At 45.2% G+C, this 13,012-nt stretch overlaps 1 protein-coding gene across 5 annotated transcripts in view; it reads right to left on the bottom strand.

The window, feature by feature from the left end:
* wu:fi75a02 (uncharacterized) overlaps window positions 1-13,012 on the bottom strand; it is a 119,001-nt gene that overhangs the window by 99,505 nt on the left and 6,484 nt on the right. Inside the window, exons 3-4 of one of the 5 annotated variants that reach the window (XM_048556135.2) lie at window positions 12,573-12,672; window positions 7,585-8,260 (exon numbers count right to left, since the gene is read on the bottom strand). The exons of 1 other annotated variant lie outside the window; for it this stretch is intronic. In XM_048556135.2, coding sequence (XP_048412092.1) covers window positions 7,585-8,145 — 561 coding nt within the window. In that variant the 5' untranslated portion in view covers window positions 8,146-8,260; window positions 12,573-12,672. The remainder of the gene's footprint in view (window positions 1-7,584; window positions 8,261-12,572; window positions 12,673-13,012) is intronic. 3 more of the 5 variants (XM_048556134.2, XM_048556136.2, XM_048556138.2) reach the window with 3 other exon arrangements.

The raw sequence follows: 13,012 nt of genomic DNA, 5'->3' as shown, positions 1-13,012 counted from the left end.
TGTGACTCAATTAGGGAGGGACAATGATGGAGGCATTTGCAACAGTCCAAGAACATGGGGTTCAAAGGTGTTTCAGGAATCATTATTTTTGGATGAAAGGTGGCACCAAATAAAGACTTAGATGGCAAGGGGAAAAAATGACTTGGGAAGGACATGGTGATGTTGAAGACAGTCCGATTAACTTGCATTTGCGTGGCACCCCAAAGACTGTAAACTGAGGGTTCCGTCAACCTAGAAAACCACCAACAATAGGGAGAAACAAGAAGACAACTGTGGCAGGAGCTCCTACTTTGCTTGATGTCGCCAATGGGCCCATCCCTCTCTTGCACAAAGTGGGGAATGGGAGAGGGGCTTGCTCCCCATTTGGCAGTTTCTTTTAGGAAACAAAACTAAAGAGGCATGAGACTAATACAACACAAGGTTCAATATCTGTTTATCTCCAGTGCACTGTAGGGGCAGGGATCATGTACAAAGATTTCAGGCAAAACAATGAGTCTCAGTTCTTCAAACATCAACCTCTATGGCTAAAACCTAAAGCTAACCTGCATAATTGCATTGTTTGAAACATCACAGGTACTGGATTTTAGATCTACAATTTTAATGTTGGCCAATATGACTGGTGCGTTTGGAGTTTAGACAAGTTCAGGTGGTTTACATGTAGGGAATTCCTGGAGAAAGGTAAGGAAACCTTTAAACAGTACATTTGTGTTCCCAGCCTGACCTCCGCTATCATCTATCAAATTGTTAGTCCCATCACAGTACAGAACTTGAATATTGTTGAAATAAAGACATTTGTCAAACCTTTTCATCCAGCACTCATGGGGATAACTGTAGGAATTAAAAAGGAAAACGGCATTTATGTTGAATGAGAAGAGTGCTGATTGGTTGGCAAGGTTTGATTGGTATAGAAGGATTACCAGGGAGAATGCACCAGCTTGATGACTGACAGTTAACCGTCAAACTTAGTTTAAATTTAATCTAGGAAGGTTAGCTCTGAAGCAAGGTATTTGCCGGAGAAATTAACCAGTGAATGGCCATCACCGATTTCATTGAACAAACAGGTGCAGTGTGTTCTGTCTGTAGAGAATGTGTGCGCAGGTGCACCGCACTTCCAGCTTGAATGAATTGGAAATCGGCTTTCAGGCTATTTGGGATTATGTAGCAAATGTTTTCCAATAGCAGAATCAAATCTAATGTTGGGCACTGTGTTTAGAACTTGGTAAGAGTTGAGAATGGGCTGGTTGGAGACAGTGAATTCTTCGCCTGTGGCAAACAGCCAAGGAGTTATGCTGTTTGATATGGTGGACCAGTCCTTTGGACAGCAGGTCTACATATCTGGCAATAACACCAATACTGAAATTCATGAAGTACATTACTCATTTATGTGATAGACAGAATGCCTTTTTGGCTGAATTGTAGTATCCTGTTCATGGCAAACATCATTGATGTTGCTACCACATAGTAACAGCATGATGCAGCTCAAACTATTGTGATGCCATACAAAGTGTGGAGCTGGATGAACACAGCAGGCTCAGCAGCATCTCAGGAGCACAAAAGCTGACGTTTCAGGCCTAGACCCTTCATCAGAGAGGGGCTTGGGGAGAGGGTTCTGGAATAAACAGGGAGAGAGGGGGAGGCGGACCGAAGACGGAGAGAAAAGAAGATAAGTGGAAAGGAGAGTATAGGTGGGGAGGTAGGGAGGGGATAGGTCAGTCCAGGGAAGATGGACAGGTCAAGGAGGTGGGATGAGGTTACTAGGTAGGAAATGGAGGTGGAGAGGTTGAGGTGGTTAATGTCTCGACGGCAGTTGGAGATGAAGAGGCATTTTACCATGGCTAATCTACCTAACCTCTGCACCACTGGACCCTACAGGGAAATTTAGCATGGCTAATCCACCCAAACTTTAGACTAATCCTGAACTGTACTTTCCTGCATTTGCCTATAGCTCCAGCACCCTTCCTGATTAGAAATCTCAGCCTTGAATGTATACCGGCATTGTAAGTACTCCAGAAAAAGTTCATACTTTGATCTCGGGTCTAATGCAAAGAGGTTGAGTAGTTTAGGCCTGTACTTGTTTCAGTTTAGCAGAGTGGAAAGATTGTTCCCCTTTCTGGGAGAGTCTGGGACCTGAGGGCAAAACCTCAGAATAAAGAGTCAACATTTAAGACAAGATGAGATAGATTTTGTTTTCTCTCAGAGAGTAGTGAACCTGTGAAATTATTTACAAGGCTGGTTAATTAAATACATTCAAGGCTGAGATTTCTAATCAGGAAGGGTGCTGGAGCTATAGGCAAATGCAGCAAAGTACAGTTCAGGATTAGTCTAAAGTTTGGGTGGATTAGCCATGCTAAATTTCCCTGTAGGGTCCAGTGGTGCAGAGGTTAGGTAGATTAGCCATGGTAAAATGCCTCTTCATCTCCAACTGCCATCGAGACATTAACTGCCTCAACCTCTCCACCTCCATTTCCTACCTACTAACCTCATCCTGCCTCCTTGACCTGTCCGTCTTCCCTGGACTGACCTATCCCCTCCCTACCTCCCCACCTATACTCTCCTCTCCACCTATCTTCTTTTCTCTCCATCTTCAGTCCGCCTCCCCCTCTCTCCCTATTTATTCCAGAACCCTCTCCACATCCCCCTCTTTGATGAAGGGTCTAGGCCCGAAATGTCAGCTTTTGTGGTCCTGAGATGCTGCTTGGCCTGCTGTGTTCATCCAGCTCCGCACTTTGTTATCTTGGATTCTCCAGCATCTGCAGTTCCCATTATCTCTGATGCCATACCATTCCTTGGTAATGAAGCTGGTCAGAGTATACATGATAGACAGTGATAAAGATTGATCAGCAAAGCCATTAGCCAATGGGATTGCTGTGTTACAGCCTATTTCAGCATCACGCTTGCAGTGAACAATGCCTTGGGTCCATTTATAAGGTTACTGAAAAGATCAATTAATCAGAGCACGGAATGTCGGAGTTCCTACATACTGACCCGTGAAGGTAGTCTTGTGGCAAACAGCTAGGGCATCAAGCTTGGCAGTTATTTGTCAGCTATCATCTAGCTGGTTCACTGCCTGTAGCAACACCTTTACCAGAGTCCAGTATGAAAAGGACGTTTTCCCTCTGCCTTGGTATGTTTATGAAGTGTTCTGATGAGTGCAAAACAAAAACATTCAACAGCATGTCTTAAACTTTCAACTTGATCTTCCCAACTTATTCATATATTTATTTTTCTAGTGATTAACCGATAATTTGTCTCTTTAAAGTTTCCAGTACAGAAATAAGAGCTCACTCTTGGTGAGTCTTGGTAAAGGACAATTGAGTAGAATAAATATATAATTAAAATGCATAAAGGTGGCAGGACAGGGGATGTATCAAGGCTGTAACATGTGAGAATTCTTGGATATCCCCGTGATCTAGCACAAACATGCCTGCAGTAAGCGTTTGAAGGTTCAGCTGCGTCAAAGCTGCTGATGAGCTCGAGGCTGAAATAGACACTGCGGTGCACCAGGGAAGGGGAAAGGTACATACATTCTTTACACCAGGAGGCAGTCCCATCACTTTGGACAGGGTTCTGGTTTGGTCAGAAGTCAGGGACATAAATGAGGCAGGTAAGAGGGCCTGGGGAATAAATGTAGGGATGTCAGCCTGCTCGGATGAGAATGAGGTCTGGAAGGTGGATAAGCAAACTGACCACCACACCGTGGTACAGAAAGCCACCGAACTGGGGTGAGCAACAAGCAATGCAGTATTCACAGCATACTGAAGGAAACTGACACTGTTGAGTACAGTAAAGAGCGAGAGTCCAAGCAGCTGATGTTGGGACATTTGCTCAATACGCTGAGAAGCCACAAGAAGTTGCAGGTGGGGCGAGTGAGTGGGCAAAGATTTGTCACATGGTGTATGACGTGGGAAAATGTGAAGTTGTTCACTTTGGCAAGAAGAATTAACTTACTTAATTGGGACAAATTCTGCAGAATGGTGAGGTGCAGAGGAATTTAAATGCACCGGTGCAACAGTCACAAAACAGTAGGTAGGAACCACACAATCAACAGGAGACTTGTCGGATGAGATCTTTTATTACGAGCGAAATTGAACATAAAAGTAAAAATGTTATACTTCAGTCATACAGGCATCGGGAGAGAGCACATCTCGAATACTGTGTGCAGTTTCCTGATCCAAGGAAAGATGTAAATGAGTGGAAGAAGTTCAGAGGAGGTGTACTAGATTGATAGCTGGAATGAGCTGGTTATCTGAGAGGATGGATTGAACAGGGTGGGCTTGTTCCCATTGGGGTTTAGAAGAGTGACGGGTGATTTTATTAAAGTGTAGAAAATTCTGAACACGGAAAAGATGTTTCCTCTTGTGAGTCGGTCCAGAATCACGGCACACTGTTTTAAAATTAGGGATTATCCTTTCAGGACAGAGATGAGAACTTTTTTTAAGAGGGTTGCATGACTTCAGAAGACTTCTATAAAGAAGAAAACACTGCAGATGCTGGAAAGCTGAAATAAAAACAAGTGCTGGAGAAACTCAGCCAGCCCGGCAGCATCTGTGGAGAGAAAGCAGAGTTAACACTTTGTATCCAATGATGACAATCCTTTGGAACTGAAAGGAGCTGGAACATAGTGTCTTTTATGGTATTGATAGAGTGGGAAGAATGACCAAGATGAACAGATAGTAAGGCTGCCCAGAGAAAGAAAACAAAGGAAGCACTAATGATGATAAAAGGATAGATTGAGATGTAAGAAGCTACGTCAATGATAGGTGTGAAAAAGTGAAAATGGGTTTGTTCAACTGACCACACAGCAGTGGCGGGTGATGGGGAAGAAGTGGAAACAGATGGTTGTAATCAAAACAGAAAGTAAAAGTGTTCATGCTTAGAAATTGCTGAACTCAATGTTGATCTTGGAAGCTATGAGGTGCCCAAGTGGTATGTTTCTCCAGCTTATGTTGGGCTTTTGTTGGAATATTGTAGCAGGCCCAGGGTGGAAATGTTAGCATAGGCACAAGGGCATTTATTGGAGTTTTCAACAATAGGTTTTCATTAAAACTTACAAAATTCTTATGTGTGACAATGGATACAGAGGGGATATTTCCCCTTGGCTGAGGAATCATCAACCTGGGAATGGGGTGTAGGTTTTTTTTAAAATGACTAAAGTGAAGAGAAAGTTCTTCACTTGGAGTGTACCGAGTCTTTGAAATTCTCCAAACAGGACTGTAGAAACGCTATCAATCACTCAGCAGATTGAAGGCAGAAAATCAGTAGGTTTCTGGAGACAAGTGACTTCAAAGAATGTGGGGAAATGCCAATGAGGCAATGATCGACCATGATCCAACTGAACGGCAGAGCAGGTTCAAGGGACTACCTCTCCTATGTAACGAATGGACAGAAGCACTAACATACAAACAGCCTGTTGAGTCTGCCTTGCCATTCAATAAATTCATGGCTGATCTGTTTGCTTTGTATGCTCTGTTCCCACCTACCTTCAATTCTCTGGCCTAACAAAGGATCTACCCAGCTATTTTAAAAAGTATTCCATCTACACCACTATTGAGGCATGTTACATTTGCCCCTTCACTTCCTCCCTCCCTCCTCACTGAGCAAGGGTGCAGACGCACCTTCCAGGTGAAGGAGCAATTTATTTGTACTTCTTCCAAGGTAAGTTACATTAGTGGCTCACCATACACAGTCTCCTTTCACTGGGGAGCCCTAATACATCTGGGTGACTGCTTTGTAGAACAGCTCCATTCAGTCTGCAAGACTGACCCCAACTTTCCAGCTGCTTGCCGTTTCAATAAACCCCCTTGCTCCTTTCTGAATATATTAACACACCAGCAACAGAAGGTGGTTAACTACTAGCACTTCATTACATACATCAAGCACTGCTCTGGTGTTAGGAAACCAGGACAAGAGCAGAACTGAAATGGAGCAGCAGTTATTGAGACCTGGTGAACAACTCAAACAGGATGACTAGATGACAGTCCTGCTAAACTCTCTAAACACATCTGCTGAGCTCTACAAAATGTAAGCACAAGGTATACTCCAGGACTACTCCAGATTGTGTCGAGCTATAAGCAGATGTGAAACAGCATCAACACAAGGGGTCTGGCCAAGTTAACCACAGACTGTCCTCTTCAACTGAGAATTCAAATCAATAGCAAAAGTGCAAACTATTCCAGAGCGAATGATCTCAGCCTGTGACCAGATGTTAATACAGCTGAGAGAAAGAACACTACTGAAAAACTGAAGTTAGGAAGCACAATAAACATCACACACGGGGGAGCAGCAAGTTCGAAAAGGCACTGATAATGAAAGCAATATTGGCAGATGCAGTGCAACACGAAGAGTTAGGGATCCAGAAGCAAGGAGAATATTTTCTTCGTGATGAGAAACTGGACATTGCAGAGAAAAGGATTCACATCTCCAGGACCTAAAGACAATGGAAGGTCAATGCATTCTGGCCTGTATACCAAAGTGCCTGGAAAATAAAGCAGGGGACAGGGCACGGGGACGCAATGCTTCAAGCTGTCTCGAGGCCCAAGGGGTTCCCATGTGGTAAAGAGAGTTCAGTTCTGGATGCTGCAATTCAATTGGCTCTGGTTTGGGGGTGGGGGAGTGGAAAGCAGCACAGATTCATGAGAATTATACCAGGGGCAAACAGTTACATTAGACTCATGCAACCTTTCTTTATAACTGGTCTTCCCTGGAGTTCAAAAGGTATAGGAGTAACTGAGTTGAGCAGTGACTGCTTTAGAGAGGAACTACTTACTGTCCTTGACAGGGGAAGTCTAAAAGAAGGGAGCTTATAATTTAGAGCCATGATTGAAGGATGAAGTTCAGAACCACTTCTCCCACACAGAAATCTGGAATTCTGTTTTCCCAAAAGATTGTGAAAGACTGGGCGTGTCTGAACACACAGATTAAGCGGAGTAGGCCATTCAGCCCCATGAACCCTGACCACTACCAATAATCTCATGGTTGATCTGAATATTGTACTCTCCTGCCCATCAACCAAGGCCCTACCATCCCTGTTTTGCAAGAATTCATTGTATTCAAGTTCATTAAAAACTCCCAGTTTGGGGGACAGATTTTTGTTGGGGTTATCCAGGGCTAAGGAGTAAAATAGCTCCCAGTATTCAGGTTGAGACCAGCAATAATCCAAATGGAAATGACCAGGACTGAGAGGCTAAATAGATAACTATTCCCACTTTGTGACTGGTGCAAAAAATGGAATCATGATTAAAAACATTTTGCTCCAATTTTCTGTCAGCTGTAAGGGCTGGGGTTGAAGATGAAGTGCATTGGACCACTTCTGCTAACTATTACCAGCCTTTTGAAAGGCTGCAGTGTGCACTCTCTGAAACATCCACACAAATTAAAATTTCATTTCAAGCCACAAGGTGACCTGACACAGAGGTTCCCAAAAGCTTTCCTTTCCAAGAAGCTGGTGACAGTAAAGAGGGAGCATACCCAGCCAGTAGAAGGCCACACAAATTAATGACTCATCCATGGTCCTACCACACAAGCAGACTGGCAGTGCCCCCACCCATAACTGGTACATCGTTACTGCTGAGATTTGGCTCTCACCTGGTCACAGTCTGGCTTCAGATTGGAGCGGGCCTTACTCCGGCGAGTTACGGGCTGCATCTTTCCTACAGCCCCTGCTCTCCTCCTCTGCACCAATCCAACTTCCTGGGCCTGCAGGGCACCCGGCTGCTCCTTGTGCTGGACGCGGGCCTCCAGCTGCCCCTCGCCGCCTTCCGCCGCTGGGTCTCTACCCCTCGGCTTGGTGTTGCGCTTTGCCGCAGCCGACTGCAGGAGGCCCCGGCTCGTCACCTCGCGGTAGTTCAGCTTCCTGACCGTCCGTCCGCTGGACTTGAGCGTGTGGGTTCGCACATGCTGCCCCGGCTCGCGGTGGGGCCTGCCCTGCGAGGATGCCCTTGTCGCCCTGCGGCCCTGGAGCTCCGGGAGGAGGAGGGGCGAGGCGGGCAGCTGCCGGGACCGGGGCACGGTCTGGGCCGACATCCTGGTCACTCTCCGAGTCCGAAGTCCGATGCAGAGCTCCTGGGCCAGCAGAAGGGAGGCAGCTTCAGGCATCGGGAGTTGTTGGCCCCTGCTCACCCCATCACCCACAAGAGCCGAAAGCATGACTCCTTCAGACTGGCCTTGTCCGCTGGTGCTGGGGGACCCGGGACAAGGTTAAGGGGGGAAAAGGGAGGAATCTCACTGCAGATGGTTAAGCACACATTTTACACAGCAACACCTATAAAACAAAACAAAAAAAAACACACCACAAAACAAAAACTACATGACCCCTTGAAATGAAACTTATAATAATCTCCAAAAACTTACATGGAAGCAGCTAGAGAATGCAGGAAATAGGATCTTTGAGTTAGCTCTGCTACTCAAGGTGATCACAGCTGATTTACTGCAGCTTCACCTTCCCACCCTCCCCCCCACAGCTCCCCCTCACCATCTCGGAACACTCATTCCCAATCACTCTGGGGGTGGACAATTCTGAATGTACACAACTTTCCGAAGATGAGGAGAACCTTCTCGGTCCAAAATGAACGACCCCTTAATTGGAGTTCGCGACGCCAGGGTCGGGGGCCCCTCAGACAGAGGGGTAGCAAGTGCCTAGCACCTATCCTGTCGAGGCATTCAATAAAACAATAAACACCAGGGAACATAGGCAGAGTCGGCTCAATGCCTCCTCACCCAGGAACTAGCTTCATCAACATTTACTGCACACCCTCAAAGGCAGGTCGATCCCATCTCAGATAGAGAAACCAGAAAAATAATGCACATACTACTACAGGGAGGCCTCACTAGGGACTTTCAGGGTTGACCTTTCTCTAAAATCTAGTCAGATTTTGAGTTTAGTGTAACTTTAATCTTGTTGTTTCATCCACAGTTGCTGAGTGATTGGTTGGGACTGGTTATCTGGTCAGTAGGCTCTGTCCCAGACTAGGAATGTTTCCCTTCGGCTTTCGCTGAAACACCAAGGCCCGTTCAACAAAGAACTGCTTCTAGAGAGCACTCCACTCAGGGAACAACATGGGGCGGGACGGCGGGGAGTGCTGATCTGATACTTTAGAAAGTAACGGAGCGCTTCTAGAGGCGAGGGGTGGGGGAAGAGAACACGGGGTTGGGGGGGGGGGGGGGGGGGGAGGAGGGGGAGGAGGAGGAGATGCGTATGGTTTGCTCAGGCTCCAGTGCACGTGCACAGTTTTAGCCAAAGCATGCGACAGGCAGACTCTGGCACAGGAAGGAGCCGCACCAAGGGATGGGCCCCACTCCAGCTAAAGCCGGGGTAGGGACCTGTGTTACAGCAGAAGTATAAACAGCAAAGATTGGGATGTGGTAAGGTTCAAAGGAGGAGCTACAGGAAAATGTAAACAAAACAGGGCAGGAGAACATAGGAGCCCATCAAATAAGGAGAACACTTATGACAATGAAAGCCCAAACAGATGGTTAAAAATAATGTACAGTTAAGCATGAGGTAGGAAGAAGAGAGAGGTAACTAGTTGGTTGGAAGGCAAGTGTCTTAGCTGGGTGGAGGAACACAGGGATCTCCTGGTACAAATGCCACAGGAGAAAGCAAATTATGCACTGTGATTTACTTCCAGATGGATAGAATTGGAAATTGGGGTTGCTATACAAAACCCTAAATCTGCGCCAAGCTCAAGGATTTTCACAAGATTTGTAGCCCGGGTTGTCGATGCGTTTGCTGACTTGCTCACTGAGCTGGATAAATTTGTTTGCAAATGTTTCGTCACCATACTAGGTAACATCAGTGCGCCACCGGTGACGTGTCAGTGTTCCGCTATCCTGTACCTCTGGGGTGTACGCAAAGCTGAGCAAGAATATCTATACAGTGTCTTTAGAAACACAGTTACCTGAGAAGTGTTGTCTGTTCATACCTACACAGTACATCATAACAGAAAACCACAAAATGTTCAGAGACATTAGTCACGCTACCATACATTAAAGGACAGATCTGAAATGATCACCAGATTACTCCATCTCCTGGGAATCAGGGTAGTCCACAATCCGACAGTTACTGATAAGAATAAAGGATCTGATAACCAAAACATTATTTACAACATACCATGCAAAGACTGCCAAAAACATCACATAGGGCAAACTGAAAGGAAACTAGCCATCAGGATTCATGAACACCAACTAGCTACCAATAGGCATGACTAACTATCACTCATTTCAACGCACACCGACAAAGAAGAACAACAATTCAACTGGGACAACGTAACCATCTTAGGACAAGCCAAGCAAAGACAAGCTTGAAAATTCCCGGAGGCCTGGCTCTCAAACCGGAACTCCGGAGCTGGACCCCAAATACCAATCACTAGGAAACAAGCCTGGAGAAGTGATGCCACCCACCCCAGCAAACCATGACACAACAAGTGGGACAGAATACTGACATTTCACTGGTGATGTTACCTAGTACGGTGTCGAAATGATTGCAAACAAACTTAACGGCTCAGTGAGCAAGTCAACAACCGCATCCATACCAAACCTTTAATAAAAAAGAATAGAGGTGCATTGGAGTGGTACAGGAAAGATTCACAAAATGGATAGAAACACAGAAAATAGATAGAGGGGGCATTGGGCCCTCCACTATTCAATATGATCAATAGCTAATCACTGCTCCCACCCTCCACCCCCCCAAATACTCTGATCCTTTTAGCTGCAGGAACAGGCTAGATCTGCTATTTCAAAGAGAGAGCGCACGTGTGCACACCCAAGAGAAGTTGATGGAATTCTGAAAGTTCTCCACAAAGTGGATACTGAAAAGAGTTTCCTCTCGTGGGAAACAACATGCCTAAAATCGGCCATCAATACAAGATAGACATCCAAATCAGGAATTCAGAAGGAACATCATCTTACAGAGAGTAGAGAGAATGTGGAGCTCACTGCCACAATATTTCAGTAATATTGAAACCAAATATTACTGAGATGTTTTAAGGGGAGACTAGATAAGGGAACAATGGGAAATCGAAGTAGAAAAATACAACGGTTGATTAGGTGAAGCAATAATGGAAGGTGACTTGTGCAGAACACTAAACACAGCTGATTAGTTTGTGTCTTATATACTTACATCCTACATAACCACAGTGTTACATTTTCCTTATTGGAAAGTGTACAATAGATCAAACACATTTCCTTTACTGGATGTTAACTTGGTGATTTACAAAGAAGCCCAGGTTCCTTCTGAATATTACTTCCCTGCCTCGTCATTTTTGGTTTTTGCTTCCAGAGTGGGTACTTTCCCAACGACGCTCTCCACTCACCATGACTTTGTCCATCTGGTTACCCCATCAACAGCAATACTGATTGGGAATAGCAGAGAACGAGCTCTGATCCTTGCAGTACCCAGTAAGGACAGCCTGCCTACTCACATGTCTGTTTATTCCTGTTCTCTTTTCCGTCCATTAACCAATCATCAATCCATATTAACACATTGCCCTCAAATCCACAAGTCCTAATGTTGTGCAATATACTCCCGCATGATGCCTTATCAAAAGCTTTTTAAATACCAAATACACCACATCCACTGGTGCCCCCTTATCTACTCTACGCCCTTGAATAACACTCAAACAGGTTTCTCAAAAGATGAGAAATGCCGTCCAACCCGAAAGGCCAGAAGTTACAGGAGCAGACTTCAGCCATTTGGCCCATCGGGGCTGCTGTGCCATTCAATCACAGCTGATCCTAGCTATCCCATGACCCTATCAATCAAGTGCATTTAAATGAAGCACAGGATGTTCCCAGATATTACATAAAACTAACCAGCTGTGCTGCTAGGGAGGTCCAAATTTGGACTCTGGCAGCCAACACCCATTGGGCTCTTCAGCAACATTCAACATGAACCCTGGTCCAGTCAGCTACGGGAGGGAAACATTTACAGAGTCAACAAGATTGGCACATTTCAAACAACAGAATTAACCTTAACTCTAACGTCCAAAACTACTCATTCCTGTTCTTGTTTTTAAAAAGAACTATTTGCTGCAGATGCTGGGAATCAGAAGTAAAAACAGAAAACGTCAGAGAAATTTGGCAGGCCTGATAGCAGTTCACGTGGTAGGACGCAGTTAACATCAAGTCCGATACAACTCCTTTAAACTACTCTGAAGATCATTTGCAACTTGAAACGTTGTGCGTTTTGTTCTCGCTCTCTCTTACTCTCCCCACAGACACAGCTAGGCCTGCTGAGTTTCTCCAGAGCTTTGTTTTTATTAATTTCAGTGTTACTAGAAGGGTAGGGTCCAGTTCAGCAGCAGGATGGTGCTGAGAACTCAAGACCATAGGGAGTACAAACTGGCTATTCAGCCCATTGAGTCTGCACCACCATTCAATGAGTTCATGGCTAGTTTGATGATACTTAACTCCACTTTCCCGTCTTTTCCCCACAACCCTTGATTCATCTGAACAAGTCCCTGGGCTGGGAAAAATCAGACACTATTCTGTTTCTGACAGATCTTCACAACTCATTATCACTTTCCCAAAGCTGGCTCAGGATATATAAACTAGTAGGATAAACAGCATTTACTCACCTCATTGTGTCAGAGGTCTACCTCAACAGCTTCTCAAACCAGGTTTTCACTCCAACTGCCTTGCTTCCAGACAAGTGGGAACACCCTGAACATCTTTGAGCTGATACAGGAGATATGTTCACATCTTAAATAAACAGACTTGCTAACAATCTGTGTGTTACGCAACAAAGTCAGAAAATGAACTACTGGAGGAGTTAAGTGCAGCAATAATTCCACCTGAGTCACTTAGAGAACAGTGCAACACAGGAAGCAGATGCTCATCCCTCTGCTACAGTAGAAACCCAAATCATCCAATTTCCCTCACAGCCTTCAAATTCTCTCTTCGGATGCTTGTCTTAATAGACACGGTGACTCAGTGGTTAGCACTGCTGCTTTACTGTGCCAGGGACGAGGGTTCAATTCCACTTTTGGGCGACAGTCTGTGTGGGGTGTTTGCACAT

Source organism: Stegostoma tigrinum, chromosome 26, assembly GCF_030684315.1.
Source record: "Stegostoma tigrinum isolate sSteTig4 chromosome 26, sSteTig4.hap1, whole genome shotgun sequence".
NCBI lineage: Eukaryota > Metazoa > Chordata > Chondrichthyes > Orectolobiformes > Stegostomatidae > Stegostoma > Stegostoma tigrinum.
Note: the sequence above shows the minus strand (reverse complement) of the source record. Positions and strands in the feature narration are given on the sequence as shown.